The sequence below is a fragment of the Vidua chalybeata genome, chromosome 3 (assembly GCF_026979565.1).
Source record: "Vidua chalybeata isolate OUT-0048 chromosome 3, bVidCha1 merged haplotype, whole genome shotgun sequence".
Taxonomy (NCBI): domain Eukaryota; kingdom Metazoa; phylum Chordata; class Aves; order Passeriformes; family Viduidae; genus Vidua; species Vidua chalybeata.
Genome location: NC_071532.1, coordinates 54,633,850 through 54,647,651, shown reverse-complemented (window position 1 = coordinate 54,647,651; position 13,802 = coordinate 54,633,850). Strand labels below are relative to the sequence as shown.

At 39.2% G+C, this 13,802-nt stretch overlaps 1 protein-coding gene across 1 annotated transcript in view; it reads right to left on the bottom strand.

The window, feature by feature from the left end:
• Positions 1-12,950: 12,950 nt before the first annotated feature.
• The window catches only part of IPCEF1 (interaction protein for cytohesin exchange factors 1), a 38,441-nt gene continuing 37,589 nt past the window's right edge, over positions 12,951-13,802 (bottom strand). The window contains exon 10 of the mRNA XM_053938900.1: positions 12,951-13,151. Coding sequence (XP_053794875.1) covers positions 12,951-13,151 — 201 coding nt within the window. The remainder of the gene's footprint in view (positions 13,152-13,802) is intronic.

Genomic DNA, 13,802 nt, shown 5'->3' with positions numbered 1-13,802 from the left:
AGCCTTTTTGTACAAACAAACTGAAAGACGTTCTTCCAGCTTTTGCTTTGCATCAAACATTTTCTTCAACATGTAGGATCAAAGTGATGCCTTTTGTGTCAGGACTGTTAACTGCCTGGAAAATATATCATCTGGGAATTGCCAGTACTGAAATCTCCAAACCAGGCAATAAGATCAGCACTTTACTTTCTATTGGTATCCAGTTCCTAATTTGACCAGCTGCGGTTTCTCCTGATCTTTTAAAATTTTTCCCTTGATTCCCAGTGATTCCATGTACTACATTTTGTCAAATAACGTGAAGGAAAAAATGTTTAGACTTTGGCTGAACTTTTCACCTGACACAGGATCATATTCTTCTCCTTTCCTTTTTCCCCCATAGATTTCCAACAACTAGTTATTTTCTTTTGAATTTTTCAAAGAAGCAAGATATTTGTGAATAAGATGCAGTTTAGTTCAGGATCATCTAAATTCTCTCCCACTTCTTACCAATTCTGCAAATGTACATATTCAAACCTCTTATATTAAATGTTTGCTTGGTTTACTCAATAGTGTGGAGATTATATAGGCTGTTCAAACTTAATTGCTTTTTTTTGTATTCCTTCACTGTGATATTTTCATGTATCTGATGTTCCAGAGAAGACAAGACAAAAGAACAGGGAACAGGCAGGCTCCAGGCATACACTGGTCACATGTAAATGATGCATCACATTGTTTCTGCACATCAATTTACTGTCACAGTCTCTTTCTGTAAATATCTATTTTATTTTTCCCTTGTGATGCTGTCAGTAGGCAGCATCAGAAGAGCTTATTCTTCTCAAGAGTCCTGTACATTGAGTCAGATGGATAAATACAACCTGGTAGATCCAAATGTGATAATGTGATCTGATGATGAAGGCAGACAAAACTTCTTGCTCTGAAAGATTTAGAAATCAAGATTGCTTCCACGTGCCATAATGCAATTAGATAAAAACAGAGAATGGTAGCATCATAACACTAACAAAAAAAGTTGTTATACAATGTTTACGAGACTTTTAGTTTCAAGAGAGAATCAGACCATATCATAGTATCCACTTATGAGGGATCAAAATTTCATTCATTGACATTAATTCTTGGTAATGGAGAAGATGAATATCATCACCATACGAACTCTGAATGGAGGGGGTCTCCCATTGGTGTTGCTAATAACTATAACCTCCCTCTGTGTTCATGTCTTAATGCAGTTTATTACAGAGCAACAGAAAATTAATTTTTTAAAAGGTTTGATAGAGCATTTGTGCTGCCTTTTATACTGCAATCATCATCTCTGCAATTTGGAAGTTGAATACAGGATAATTGTAAGAAAGCTCTTCTTCTGTCCCAAGAAAAGCATGCGCTAGATGTGGCAGGGAAACCCCATGTTAACCATGTGAAAATAGAAGTAGCAGTGGAAGTACACACGTGCTTGTAACTGTACACACTACCTGTACTTATGCCTATTGGTTGAACTGAAGTACAATCACAGAATCATAGAATCACTTAGGTGGGAAAAGAGCTCTAAGATCATGGAGCCCAACTATTAACCCAGCACTCCCAAGCCCACCACTAAACCACGTCCCCAAGGGCCGTATTTGCACATCTTTTAAATACCTCCAGGGATCAGAACTCAACCACTTCCCTGGGTAGCCTGTTCCAATGCTTGACAAGCCTTTGCATGAAGCAAGTTTTCCTAATATCCAATCTAAACCTCTCCTGGCACAACTTGAGGCCATTTCCTCTCATCCCATCATTTGTTAGCTGGGACTCCTTTCAGGCAGTCACTGTGAACGATAAGGTCTCCCGTGAGCCTCCTTTTCTCCAGGCTAAACACCCACAAGTTCCCTCAGACACTTTTCCTTAGACTTGTGCTCTAGACCCTTCACCATCTGGAAGTTTTAGTCTCTTTAATAGCAGGGGGTCTTTAAACAGTCAGAAAAGGAATTGCAATCAGTAGGAAGTGAAGCAATGGCCTATTCAGGTGGCTCCTCTGTATACATCCCTACTAGAAACGTTTTAGACAGAAGTATCATGAAGGTGTAATGGGATTTCAACTTATTCAATACTCTCCATCCACACTTTTCTTAAAGCAAAACATCACGTGTTGGGATCACTTGGACTTGGTAAAAGACTAGACAGCCTTTGTAGACAGTCTGAACAGAAGGTTGTAGAATTTGGGTTCAGCTTTCAAATCTCTGGATTGGTGAATTTGCCTATGAGCAAAACACCATCTAAAGAAATTTTCACAATGTTTTGGTTTAAAAGTAATAATGCAGGTCACTAGTTGCAGTAGATTCTAGGTAACAATGCCAAAACTTCAGCAAATCTCTTCCAGTCCCTAAACTAACATATGTCAATAATAAAATACAGTCTAGAAGTGAGTGAGAAGAAGAAAGCAAACAGCAAAAATCAATTTATTATGCAGAAAAATTCAGTGAAATCAGTATTACCTATAATGAAGTAAAACTTAGGGCAAATTTTAAATGCCACATAGGTAGTTATCTCCACAGGCTGTCTTACTGAGGTTCCCCCTTTTCACTCCTTCACCCCTTTCCTTTTAACATTACTGCCTCTGCTTTGTAGTTACTATTTTACTTTCTGTCTAGTGTAAGTTCAGTGGAACTACTGCTGCCTCTTCTCCAACACAGCAGCAATCCTCCTTCTTGTCCTATTCTTTTGTAGAAATGACTCTTCCTTCTAAGTGCATATTTTCTAATAATGTATTTGATGGGTGCTGCTGCGCTTTCAGCAGAGGTATCAATGAGAGTGTTAGAAGAAGTATTACCTTTTTTTAAATTTCTGATTGTGATGGTTTTAATGGGAGGAAATGTTTCAAAGAACAGTGAAATAAAATGTTATATAAAAAGTGTTATGAAGAAAAAAAGTATTCCGAGTGTTCAATATTGTACAGGTTTTCCTCAAGCTCAAGGTGTTTTGTTGCAATCAATATCAGCACCTTCATCTGTGATTCTGTGGGTATGTGCTGCAGAAAAGGCTGCTGCTGGATTTGAAAGGATTAATTGGATAGAGATAGATTAATTTGATATTGAATATTCAATACTGAATATTGAATAAATGTCTTTCATCTTGATCTGTACTACTTTTATTATCCTCACTAATGTAACACTTAAGAATTTAGCCTGATACTTCAGCTACAAATTATTCCAAAACTTTCAATGAATCAAAGAAAAAACTGTATCTCTTTCTTCAGCTAATGCCAAAGGTGAATTTGGTGAATTGGAATTAATTGGATGCTACATTAAGAACTGAATACAGATTTGTGTTTAGTTATTTTTCTGATCTTTATTGTAAATATTGACAGACAAAGTAGGAGTACAAAATTCTTGCAAAGATCCTCATCTGAAGTCATTTTACTGTGAAATGGGAGGCTGGGAGGCTGCAGGTGGCATTAGATCCCAAAGATAGCTGTGTCTTTCTAGGCAGTTGTGCAGTGTCTCTGTAGCTTGCATTGAATTATAAACAGAATTTATCACTGTATCCTGTCCAGGAGGTAGATAGTGTACCAGGGAAGGTGCAAACCCACACAGTAGGATTTCATGTCTTCCAAAGCAAAAACATCAACTGGAAGACTGAAGGCTGGAGAAACTGGATTGTGAACATTGACAGAAATGACATCATAGTTCAGGCCACATCCACAGTTCAGGCTCAGGGTGCTGACCTATTGCAGGTGCCTCTTGCATGCAAACATGTCCTTGGGAACTGAACCTACTGCAGTTTCCCTCGAGTCACCTTCCCAACCTGTCTTAACATCAAGACATGGTTTACTATGTCTTGATGCTCTGCTTATCTTGCCAGGTGGTGTCCATGAAACAAATGAAACTTGGGAACTAAGGCAGTTTTGCAGCCTGTTTTTTCTCTCCACAGGATCCTTTTGCCTTGTGTCATTAAGCTAGTTCCAGATGTCAGCTGATGTGCTGTCCAGTCCTGCCTGGGCTGTGGTTCAACCAGGTCACCCTACAATCCTCCAGAGCAGCTGTGCTCCTAAACCAGTCCACACCTTCCTGCATCTGAACCTTATTCCCAGAGTTTACTTCACACACTGATTTTTTGTATGAACAGTGCTGTCACACAAACTCTGCCTTCATCATTTCTCTGAGTCGTTATGGCATAGGCTTCCTTTCTCTCTTTAATGAGTGAGATTTCCACATCCTCTTTTGAAGATGTCATTTGTGCTACTGTCTCCAAAGTGCTGAGTTTTGTTTGCTGCCTCAGTCCTGAGGTTCTCATCTACTTCTTCCAAATAGTACCAGCACCATAAGCCATTCTTTTTCTTGTGTTAGAAAACACATTTCAGAAACAACACAGCTGCCTGAATTGCCTCATGTCATCAGCAGTAAGATTGATAGAATAAATTGTTTCACAGAAAACAAATTATGCTCATGATGAAATACCACATCTGTCTGGGAAGGTGATACATGTGTTTTACAACAGTATAAAATCTGATTTGGAGCTCCTCCTGTCAACTGTAGAGCAAAATTTCCAAATTTCACAGCAAATGACTCCACTATCAGAATCATCTTCGTAGCTGCTGTAACATATGAACTTAAGTGCTAGCCAAGGTGGACTGAATTTACTTTCTGTAAAAAAAATAAGATTTAATAAAATGCACATTAGAAAAAAAGATTCTACTTCAGCAACAGGACTGCAAGACCACAGGCAGGGATGTCAGTTACCAGGACATGGCTGCCATTGCAAGGGTTGAGGACACTGGAAATGCCTTTGACTTTTAAGCTATTTTCTTATGACACACCATGATAGTGGCTTTGGGATTTCACCAGGCATGCACAGAACATTTCACAAGGGACAGAAACATACCATGGTCCTTAAGTGCATTTTCCACAAAACAATCTCTGACATTCATGAGGTTCAGACCCTCAACTTTTAGGATGCTCTGCTGAACAGCTTTAATAAATTGCCGGATGAGATACATGGATATTAAATAACCAGATACTAAAAATCATTCCCCATCCATTGTATGGCCACCCATTTTTCATCAGACAATAATTACCCCTTTCCCACGCCCCCTAATTTACCAGCTCTTTTTTCTTTGTGTTTTTTTTGTCTTTTGTTTTCTTTGTCTTTTTTCTTTGCTGCTCACAGGTTCACTTGCTCTTTCTCACAGAGCATCTTTATCTCCAGAATGACCTTTCTTTTTACTGTTCTGTTTCAGCCCTAGAGAGGGTCAGTGTCCCAGACAGCATCTCCCATTTTCACACCTGCTGTAAATGCTGTCACCTCTCTGCAAAACTTCCTCAAATGTGAGCTGAGACCATCACAAACTTGTACACGTGCAGAAGAGGTGAAGGCAAAAACCCAAAACCTTGTACTGAGGATAATGAAGCCGAAAAAACATGATCCTACAGCAAACCCTCTTATTTTTTGTTTCCTCTCTTACATACAAACCTGTGATTTCCTCCCTTGCTTGTCGTGCTGCCAGCAGCCAGCAGGCTGTGCTGAGGGATCAGTTTTCTCCTTCAGGAGCATGCTGAGAGCCACTTACAGAAGTTTTCTCACCGGCAGTCCAAGAACTTTTTTGTCTGTCCAAGACTAAAAGCACTTTGCCAAGAAGTGGAAAGGGAAAGATAGAGTTTCACCACCAAAATAGAGCAGTTGGTCACTGTACTCTGTATCTCATGTACTGCCAAGGCTTCGGTTAGACAATTTGAAACATCCCCTAGTGATAACCAGGATATTTCTTGAAAACAGGAAGATAGTACAGGAACTTTCTCACTAACAGTAGGCACTTTCTTCCAGCAATAAGAAAAAGCCACAATAATAAGGAGGATGATGACTGAGCCATTCCAAAATAAGCAGTGATGAAATAGGGTCAGATGCCAGGGATGGAGCCTTTGCCCTCTGTGTTGCCAGTGATCATACTCATCTCAAGCTCACAGGAAGCAAGCAAATAAAGACCAATGGATTTTTTTTTTAATCAGGCAAAAGACACATGTCCAAATCATAATGCAACTCAATGATACCTTTATAAAACGTTGGAACAGCTTATGTTTTGTACCACCACGAGAGGGTGTAAAGCAAAAGCAAGAGCCAAACAAGAGGCAGCCCAAGCCAGCGAGGTGAGGTGTTACAGCAGGCATAAGGGTAGACATATGGTGCCCCACTGCCTTTCCTGTCAGCATTCCCACAGCAAGCATGCCAGGAAGGATCCTAAAGAGAGGTATCCTTGGATGCTTTTTTGGAGAGTTTTGTTTTCAGACTCAGAAACCAAATGCTTAGCCATGTATTAGGCACTGAAAGCAAGAGCACAGGCTGAGATCACATGAAAACTGTTTCCTCAGGTTGTCTTCATGACTCCCTGTCTGGCAGGGGGAAAAAAGAGCAGTAAAGGTATTACTTTGTGGGAACCCGAGCCAAGCTAATGCTCTGCTTCTGAAAGTCCCCCTCTTCCCTCCCACTTACACAGCTCTTCTTCCTTCTGCTTCTGCCTAGAGAATCCAGCTGCATCCCTTCTGAGGACTCTGTCAGGCACTGAACCCCTCCATAGGGCAAGTTTAGTTATCATCACTGTAGATGAGTATCCAGCTTGCTGTGTCTGTTCCCTGCTGCCTGACTTGGCTGAGCTGACAGAGGTGCCAAATGATGAGCTGATTAGCCCAAGGCAAGCAGTGGGAGAACGTTGGAGGTTGGGGGAAGAGAGGGGACAGAGACAGGAACATTCTTTTTTCAGCTGAGCCCTTAGGACAAGCTCATTTCCTAGGAAACACGCTTTTACCATACTGCTACCTGGCTGGCCTATCCAGCTAAACTGAAACCCTTTTGACAAAAATATCTATCTTCTTTTAATTGAAACAGGCTGCTCTGTGAGCTTAAAAAAATCTAGTAATGCTCCATACCTGCCAGAAGAGACTCTTCTTCCTAAAGGGTGTCTACAATAACCAATTAAGAGTTAGAGTTAACTAATTTAAAAGCAGTTTCAAATACCACATTGTGAATTAGTAGAGAGCATTCCTCAGTCAAACCATTCATTGACTCTTCCTGGTTTCAGGTTATACAATTTAATAATAATACTAGTCCCACTGGGAAATTGCTTGCTTGAAGAACCAGTAAAAATTTATTTCTTTTTATAGCAGTAAACTGAAAAATCTGCAGTGAAAATAAGAAGAAAAAAAAAAAAGGCTGAGCAAAATTTTCTCTCATTTCAGTGTTTAATTGACAAGTGCAAACATAAGGCTCTCATTCTGCAAGATGTGTGCATCATTCCATGAAAATCAATTCACACATGTAGGCAACAAGCAGTAAAAAGGCAGCGCTGAGCGCCAACATTGCGCTGTGAGTTTTAAACTAGTGAAGAAAAACAAAAAAAAAAGACTCAACAGATAAAATACTGAATTTGGATCCCATGTATTTTCATGGTGCTGCAGGCCCTGCCACTGCCTCATAGAAGTCCTTGCAAATATTCCTCTGTGTGTGACTTTTCCTCTCTACACAGAGCACAGTGCAATAGACACATCCTTTCTTCCTTTGGGCCAGCCAGTCCTCAGCACTGAAAGCTCGTCACAAGAGCACTGCTATTTGTATGCACAAATGGCTTTTCACCAGGTGATTTATTTTAGCAAACATTCATAAATAAGGTGACTTACATTAATCTCTGCTAGACTAGTGCTAGTTTTTCTTCATGTGGGAGTGGGAGATGTGCTTTCAGACATTTTTTTTATTTTTAGCTGGGAGAAGATAAAACTGCAGTAAGCAGATTCAAGAGTCAGAATAATTTGGGCAGGTCCTATAAGGCATCTAGGACACTGAATGGTTTCTAAACTATGGCATGATGACACAAACTATTTGCCCTATAGAAAGGCCATTCACCTACATCTTCAACATGGACCTCATGTGGACCAGATGGGGTACATAAGCTTCAGACACTGGTAGCTACAATGCTTTCCCAAAGAAATGGATTTTACAGGCTGAGTGTTACAGGCTGAGTCATCTAAAGTCAACCATTTCCAGATCATACAAAGGTTGTTGAGCTATCAATGAATTACATGCATATTTCATCTTTAACTTGCTGCCATTTTATAAACCACTCCCTTTGGATTTTTATCAGGAGGAAATAAATTAGGAAAATATTCATTTTTCCAGAGCAGACAGGTCTTGGAACTTCTCCCATAGCAAATTTCAAGGAATGTAGTACTCTTTTCAACACCTTACAATTTTTTTTCAGTGTTGAAATTACTTAAAAGATCAGCTTTTGGCAAACACAGCTCCTACTACCCTATGCAGGGAAGTGAATTTCAGCATGATCTTAGCTTCAAGCTTTTTTCTGTTCTATTTTCCCCTTTTTCCCCTCAAATTTTGTTTCAGCTCAGAATGAAGGCAGTTTTTAAAAAATGCAAAAATGTTGCAGCTTGAAGCAAACCAAAATGGGATGAATCTTCAAGCATCAAGGAAATGCTCACTGACATCTTAAATGTCTGCTGTTTTGAAATGCCCCACTCAAAACAGGAAATTCCACTTTGGCTCTACTACTACAAGAAAACCACTTTGGCTTCCTGTTAGCAGAAAGACATGTCGGTAAAAGTGAACTCAACTCAGGCCCGCACTTGGTTACAATTGGCTACTTTTCTATGACTAAAGAAACAAAAAAGTAAAAAAAAAGGCCAAAACCCAAAACCCAATCACAGTACATGGAGTTCCCTTCATAAACTACGCTTTCATGGGCTCCTTTCCCACTAAAAAGTTTAAAAATACAGGTTTTCGTATTAAATCTGTAATAGACATGTACGCTTACAGGCTCACACAATAATGGGTGTAACACATCCATAATTTTTCCAAGTTAGAAATAATTTTAAATTCTGAATTTCCACAGAGTTTTAAATCAAATACCACGTTTTTTCTTCCCTCCCTCCTTGACTGTCCCACACCAGCCTTTTCTCTCAATATGATGGTTTCCTCCAAAATTCAAATAATTTGCAAAAAAGAGAAGTAGCACATTATTTATTCCTGTTTATTCCTGGTATCACTTAGGGTAGAGTTAATTTCTGCTTCAGTAGCTGTTACAGTGCTATGTTTTGGATTCAGAGTGAGAATGGTATTGATAACACACTGGTGTTTTGTTTTTTGCTAAGCCATGCTTATCCTAAGTCAAGGATATTTTTCCTTGTCTCATGCACTGCCAGTGAGGAAATACACAAAAAACCAAACTGGCAGGGAGCATAGCTGGGACAGGGGACTTAAACTGACCAACGGGATATTCCACACCACAGAACATCATGCCAGGTATATAAACTAGGGGGAGCTAGCTGAGAGGGGGGCCTGATCTGGGTTTGAGAAGAGGAGTCTGGCAGATCAGTGAGTGGTGAGCAGTTGCATTGTACATCACTTGCTTGGGTTTCTTTCCTTTTTATTATCATTATTATTATTATTTACCATTACTGTTGTATTTTACTTTATTTGAAATTATAAAACCTTTCTTGTCTCAGCATACAAGTTTTACTTCAGTTCTGCTCCCCATTACACAGGGATGGGGAAGGAAAAGAGAGGGGGGCTGAGCAAGCAACTGCATGGTGTTTCATCTCCAGCTGCACTTAACACCATGGCAAGGTGAAACCCTATATTGATTGAATCATCAGAGCTAGGTGTAAAAATATTCACAATCCCCACATGAAATCTCTTCCATCATAGGAAAGGAAATGTGATCTCACCTCATTCTGGTATCCCATAAGATGTACAACACCAGAACAGAGAGATTCAATTTCCAGAAAAGCTGCAGAAACAGCTGAAATTAGATATTGTTACCAGAATTCCAAAACCTCCATGGCTGGACTTGCTGCACCAACTGGCTTTACTGACAGAGGGAAAATTGTGCATGTGTACGTATCCACACACACATACTTTCTCCCAAAAAAGTGCATAAAACACGTCCCTTGAGGCAGATGGTTAAAGACTTCTTGACATTCACACACTTCTTGATACACAGCTCCCTATTCTATGAGTCAATAGTGCAGGTCTTCCAAATCCAGACCAAGAAATACCAGTTACTCCAAGCATCACTGAGCAGAGCACAGACTTGTCCAAATTTCTCCTGTTGAGGTGGCTCCCCACTGTAGCTGTCAGCTTGTGCGCAATTCTGTCCCTGATTATGGCTTTCACGCTGCTGGGCAGCCCCTTGTGATAAACCCAGGCAACAACTGTCACAGTAATTAGCAATGCCAGAAAATTAATCCTGTTTCACTGCAATTTTCAATTCGCATTTTCCACGCTTTTCATTATTTTGAGTCTAAGTAGTAGCTGAAGAGAGTGGAGTCAGACTTCCTGCACAGTACTTGCATAAAACTCATACATTTTTGTATTGTATTTGTTTTCCTGAACAAAGAAGTTTGTTAAAGTTATAAGTGGGATTAAAGTAACTCCATTAGAGAATTTTCTGTTCTTTTTAAGCAGCGATAGAGCCCATGCTCAGTAGGTCTCCAAAACCTCAACAGTTCAACAATGAGTATATACTGACCATCTGAAAGAGAGTAATTTAAAAGCAATTTCAGGCTATGTAATCTGTCAAAACCAATAGTGGAGTTTGGGCAGTCCAAGGGCATCTCTTTGTCTCTAGATTTGGGAAAGCTGTTTTGTCTATGCTTACACAAGTGCAGTGTGAACAGAGCCAACACAGCATGTACAGGCCACATAGGCTTTTCTTTGCATACAGCAAATCTACTTCAGCAAATGGAGTTGACTCAGACTTTGCTCAGAACTGCAAGGCACTGACTTGTCTGGCCCAGCTCAACAGGCCACTTAAGCATATGCTTCTTTTCAACATCTAAGTGAAGACCCTTTTGAAAGAAAACAGTGTTTACATGCTTTGTTTCATGAGAAACTCACATGTGTGATAGAAAATGTACATGCAATTTGACCTCCAATATTTATCCATTACTTAGCACCAGGTAGTTAAAAATTAAATAGACCAAGCAGATTAATCCCTACACTCCTAATTTTCAGGGTGCTCTCAGCAGTTAATTGACAACATTTCAATGGGAATGGTAGAAGAATTATTAAAAAAACCCCATGAAACAAAAAGAAGAACAAAAAAAGCAACCTAAAAATGGTCTCCATTTTTAAGATGCAATTACTCCAAACCAAATTTCACCAGGTATTTAGCTTGGTTGACTTCTAGTTAGAATTAGTGAAGTGATAAAATCACCATTCATATGATGATTTCCTGAAAAAAATAGATATTTAACCATCCAGGGTTTTGTGTCTGCTTCCCCATTTAGTCTTTTTCATCTATTTCCTTGCCTCTATTTTAGAAGAAAAGCTGCTGAGTATTAAAAATGAAATATCAACAGTCAAACAAATCACTACTCAGGTGGAAAAGATTTCATATGTTCCCACTAACACCATTATCTTTTGTTTTCTCAATCAAGTTATGATAAAACATAAAATGTATAAAGAGAGATGAATATGGCTGCATCTCCATAGTGTATTTTGCTTTAAAAGATAAACTGTATCGAAAACTAATGACAAAGACTATCTTCATGAAAGAGCAATGGAAGTGCAGATTGTCACAGTTCCTGTAATGACATTAATTTGGGAATGGTGGACTAATTCTTACTTTTCAAAATTCAGCACTCTGCAAAATTCCTTATACTGCAGAAGAGAGGAAGGCAAAAGCCCAAAACCTTGTACTGAGGACAATGAAGCCAAAAAATCATGATCCTGCAGCAATACCTCTTATTTTTTCCCCCAAAGAGAAATCTTGAAACTCTCTAGAAAACTTTTTCAGGCCCTAAGTTGTACAGATTTTCTTCATCTAAAACTCAAAGCTAGAAAAGCAGAAGAAAGAGTCACAGCATATGCCTCAGGGTAGTCTCAGCTGCAGAGCCATTACTGTGATCTATAATGGAACACAAAATAAAAAGTCATTTCAAGTCAATCTGCAAGCACTCACAGCAGGGTGGGCTTGGTCCACATGTGCCTATTTACATTAGGAAATTCAGCATATATAAATATATAAATAAAATGTCTATACAGTACATAGTCACATTCATATAAGTAATAAAATTACATATATTTACAAAAATATTTGCAGCTTTGTTTTACACTTCCAGGTCCACATTAGGAGTTCAGTCATTTAGCTTCTGGCTTGTGAATATGATCACCTTCCTTAAGTTGGACTGTGGGATGAACTTGTACCTTATATACTCCCAATTGTCAAAAATAAGAAAGAAGACCATAATCTTCCAAGGAATTTTGCCAAGTCCATAAGAAAAGTTGAATCTTGTCTCGCTGAAGAGTAAATTACATGTTAGCAAAAACTTAGAGACCTCTTCTTCATGTAGAAAGACAGTACCTTCTTGGTCTGGACCATAAATAAATTTGAAACTCATAAAACATCAGGCAGAGCCCAAACTGCGTGCCTGGCAGCTGTCTACAGTATCAACTCATGCCTAATTACTCTTCCATTTGTCTCTGTTTAAACTGGTTGAGTGGTAAAAGTAAATGGGTATGGAGATGAAAATATATACATTGGGTTACCTTAGAGGGTAAAAAGGTAGAGTAGACTACATCCTATTTGGATCAGTTTAGCTTCATTTCAAGGTAAGTTGTATGGTTAAAACAGTCCCAAGGAACTCATATTTATATAGTACATATTACATAGTTCTGTGTCCTCCAGAAGCTGGACACTTATAATTTTCTTCTCCAAAAACTGAAAAATGTTTCTTTGCTGCTTTGTTAAATAGTCTTCTTATGTATGCAGGCCACATTCAGGCGTGGTTTTTTGAGCAACTTGGGCAAGTTTGGGGAAATTGTCCATTTGACATTAAATGAGTTCTGCAAGAGCATTTAAAACTTTGGAGAATGGGTTGTTTTCCTTTTGAAGCACACTTGCGAAAAACAAACCTCAAGATACAGCAGCTTAAATTGCTTGTACCTGAAGACCCGTGGAGAAAAATCTTGCCATGTGCCATTGATTAAATAGCACTTTCAGTGACTGGCTGTGGAGTCATCTCTTGGTCTTCACTATTCTCTGTGGACATGTCCTGGACCTCCTGCTGCTGATATATATCTTGGACCAGCATGATGTTTGTGCTCCTCCACTCTCTGTACTTCACTGCTGTCAACTTTGGGTCCTCTAGCAACTGGTTAATCGTGGCCAGGTCATGTTCCTTACACTAGGAAGAGAACAAGTGGTTATTTCCACAGAAAATGTCAAGACAATTGTCCCTAACAAAAACACTCTGGGAACGTTAGACTCATGTCACAAGGATGGCCAATTACCCATCCTCCTGGCAGCTTGTTCCCATTTTTAGACCATAGGTCATCAAAGTTAGGTCTACAGTAAAAATTCTTCCCGGTTAAAGACAAGTTATAATTTCATCTAGATTTTTTATAGGCTTCTTAACAAAACTTGATGAGAGAAGATTCATGTGAAAATTACACATTGTTATGCTGTCGCTCAACAAGACAGTACTTGCATGAAACCAGGCACAACAGCATTTATTTCTGTAATTCACAAGAGTTCTGACTTTCTCAAAAAACACTTATTCCATGTAATAAATGTCTCTTCTCTGGGAGCTTGACTGAACATAATTTTGGATATAATTTGTGCACTGGCAGTAGAGAGGCTACAGTACCTTTGTCTACCATCTACCACCAGCTACTGCTAATAAATCTGGTATCTACTTTTAGGCAAGAGCAGCTCAGACCATATATTGCAGGCACCCTGGTTCATTTGTAAGATGCAAGCAGACTGATGCAGGGACACTGAGACTTTGTATGCCACACAACTACAGAATGGTTGAGCTTGGAAGGGACCTCTGGAA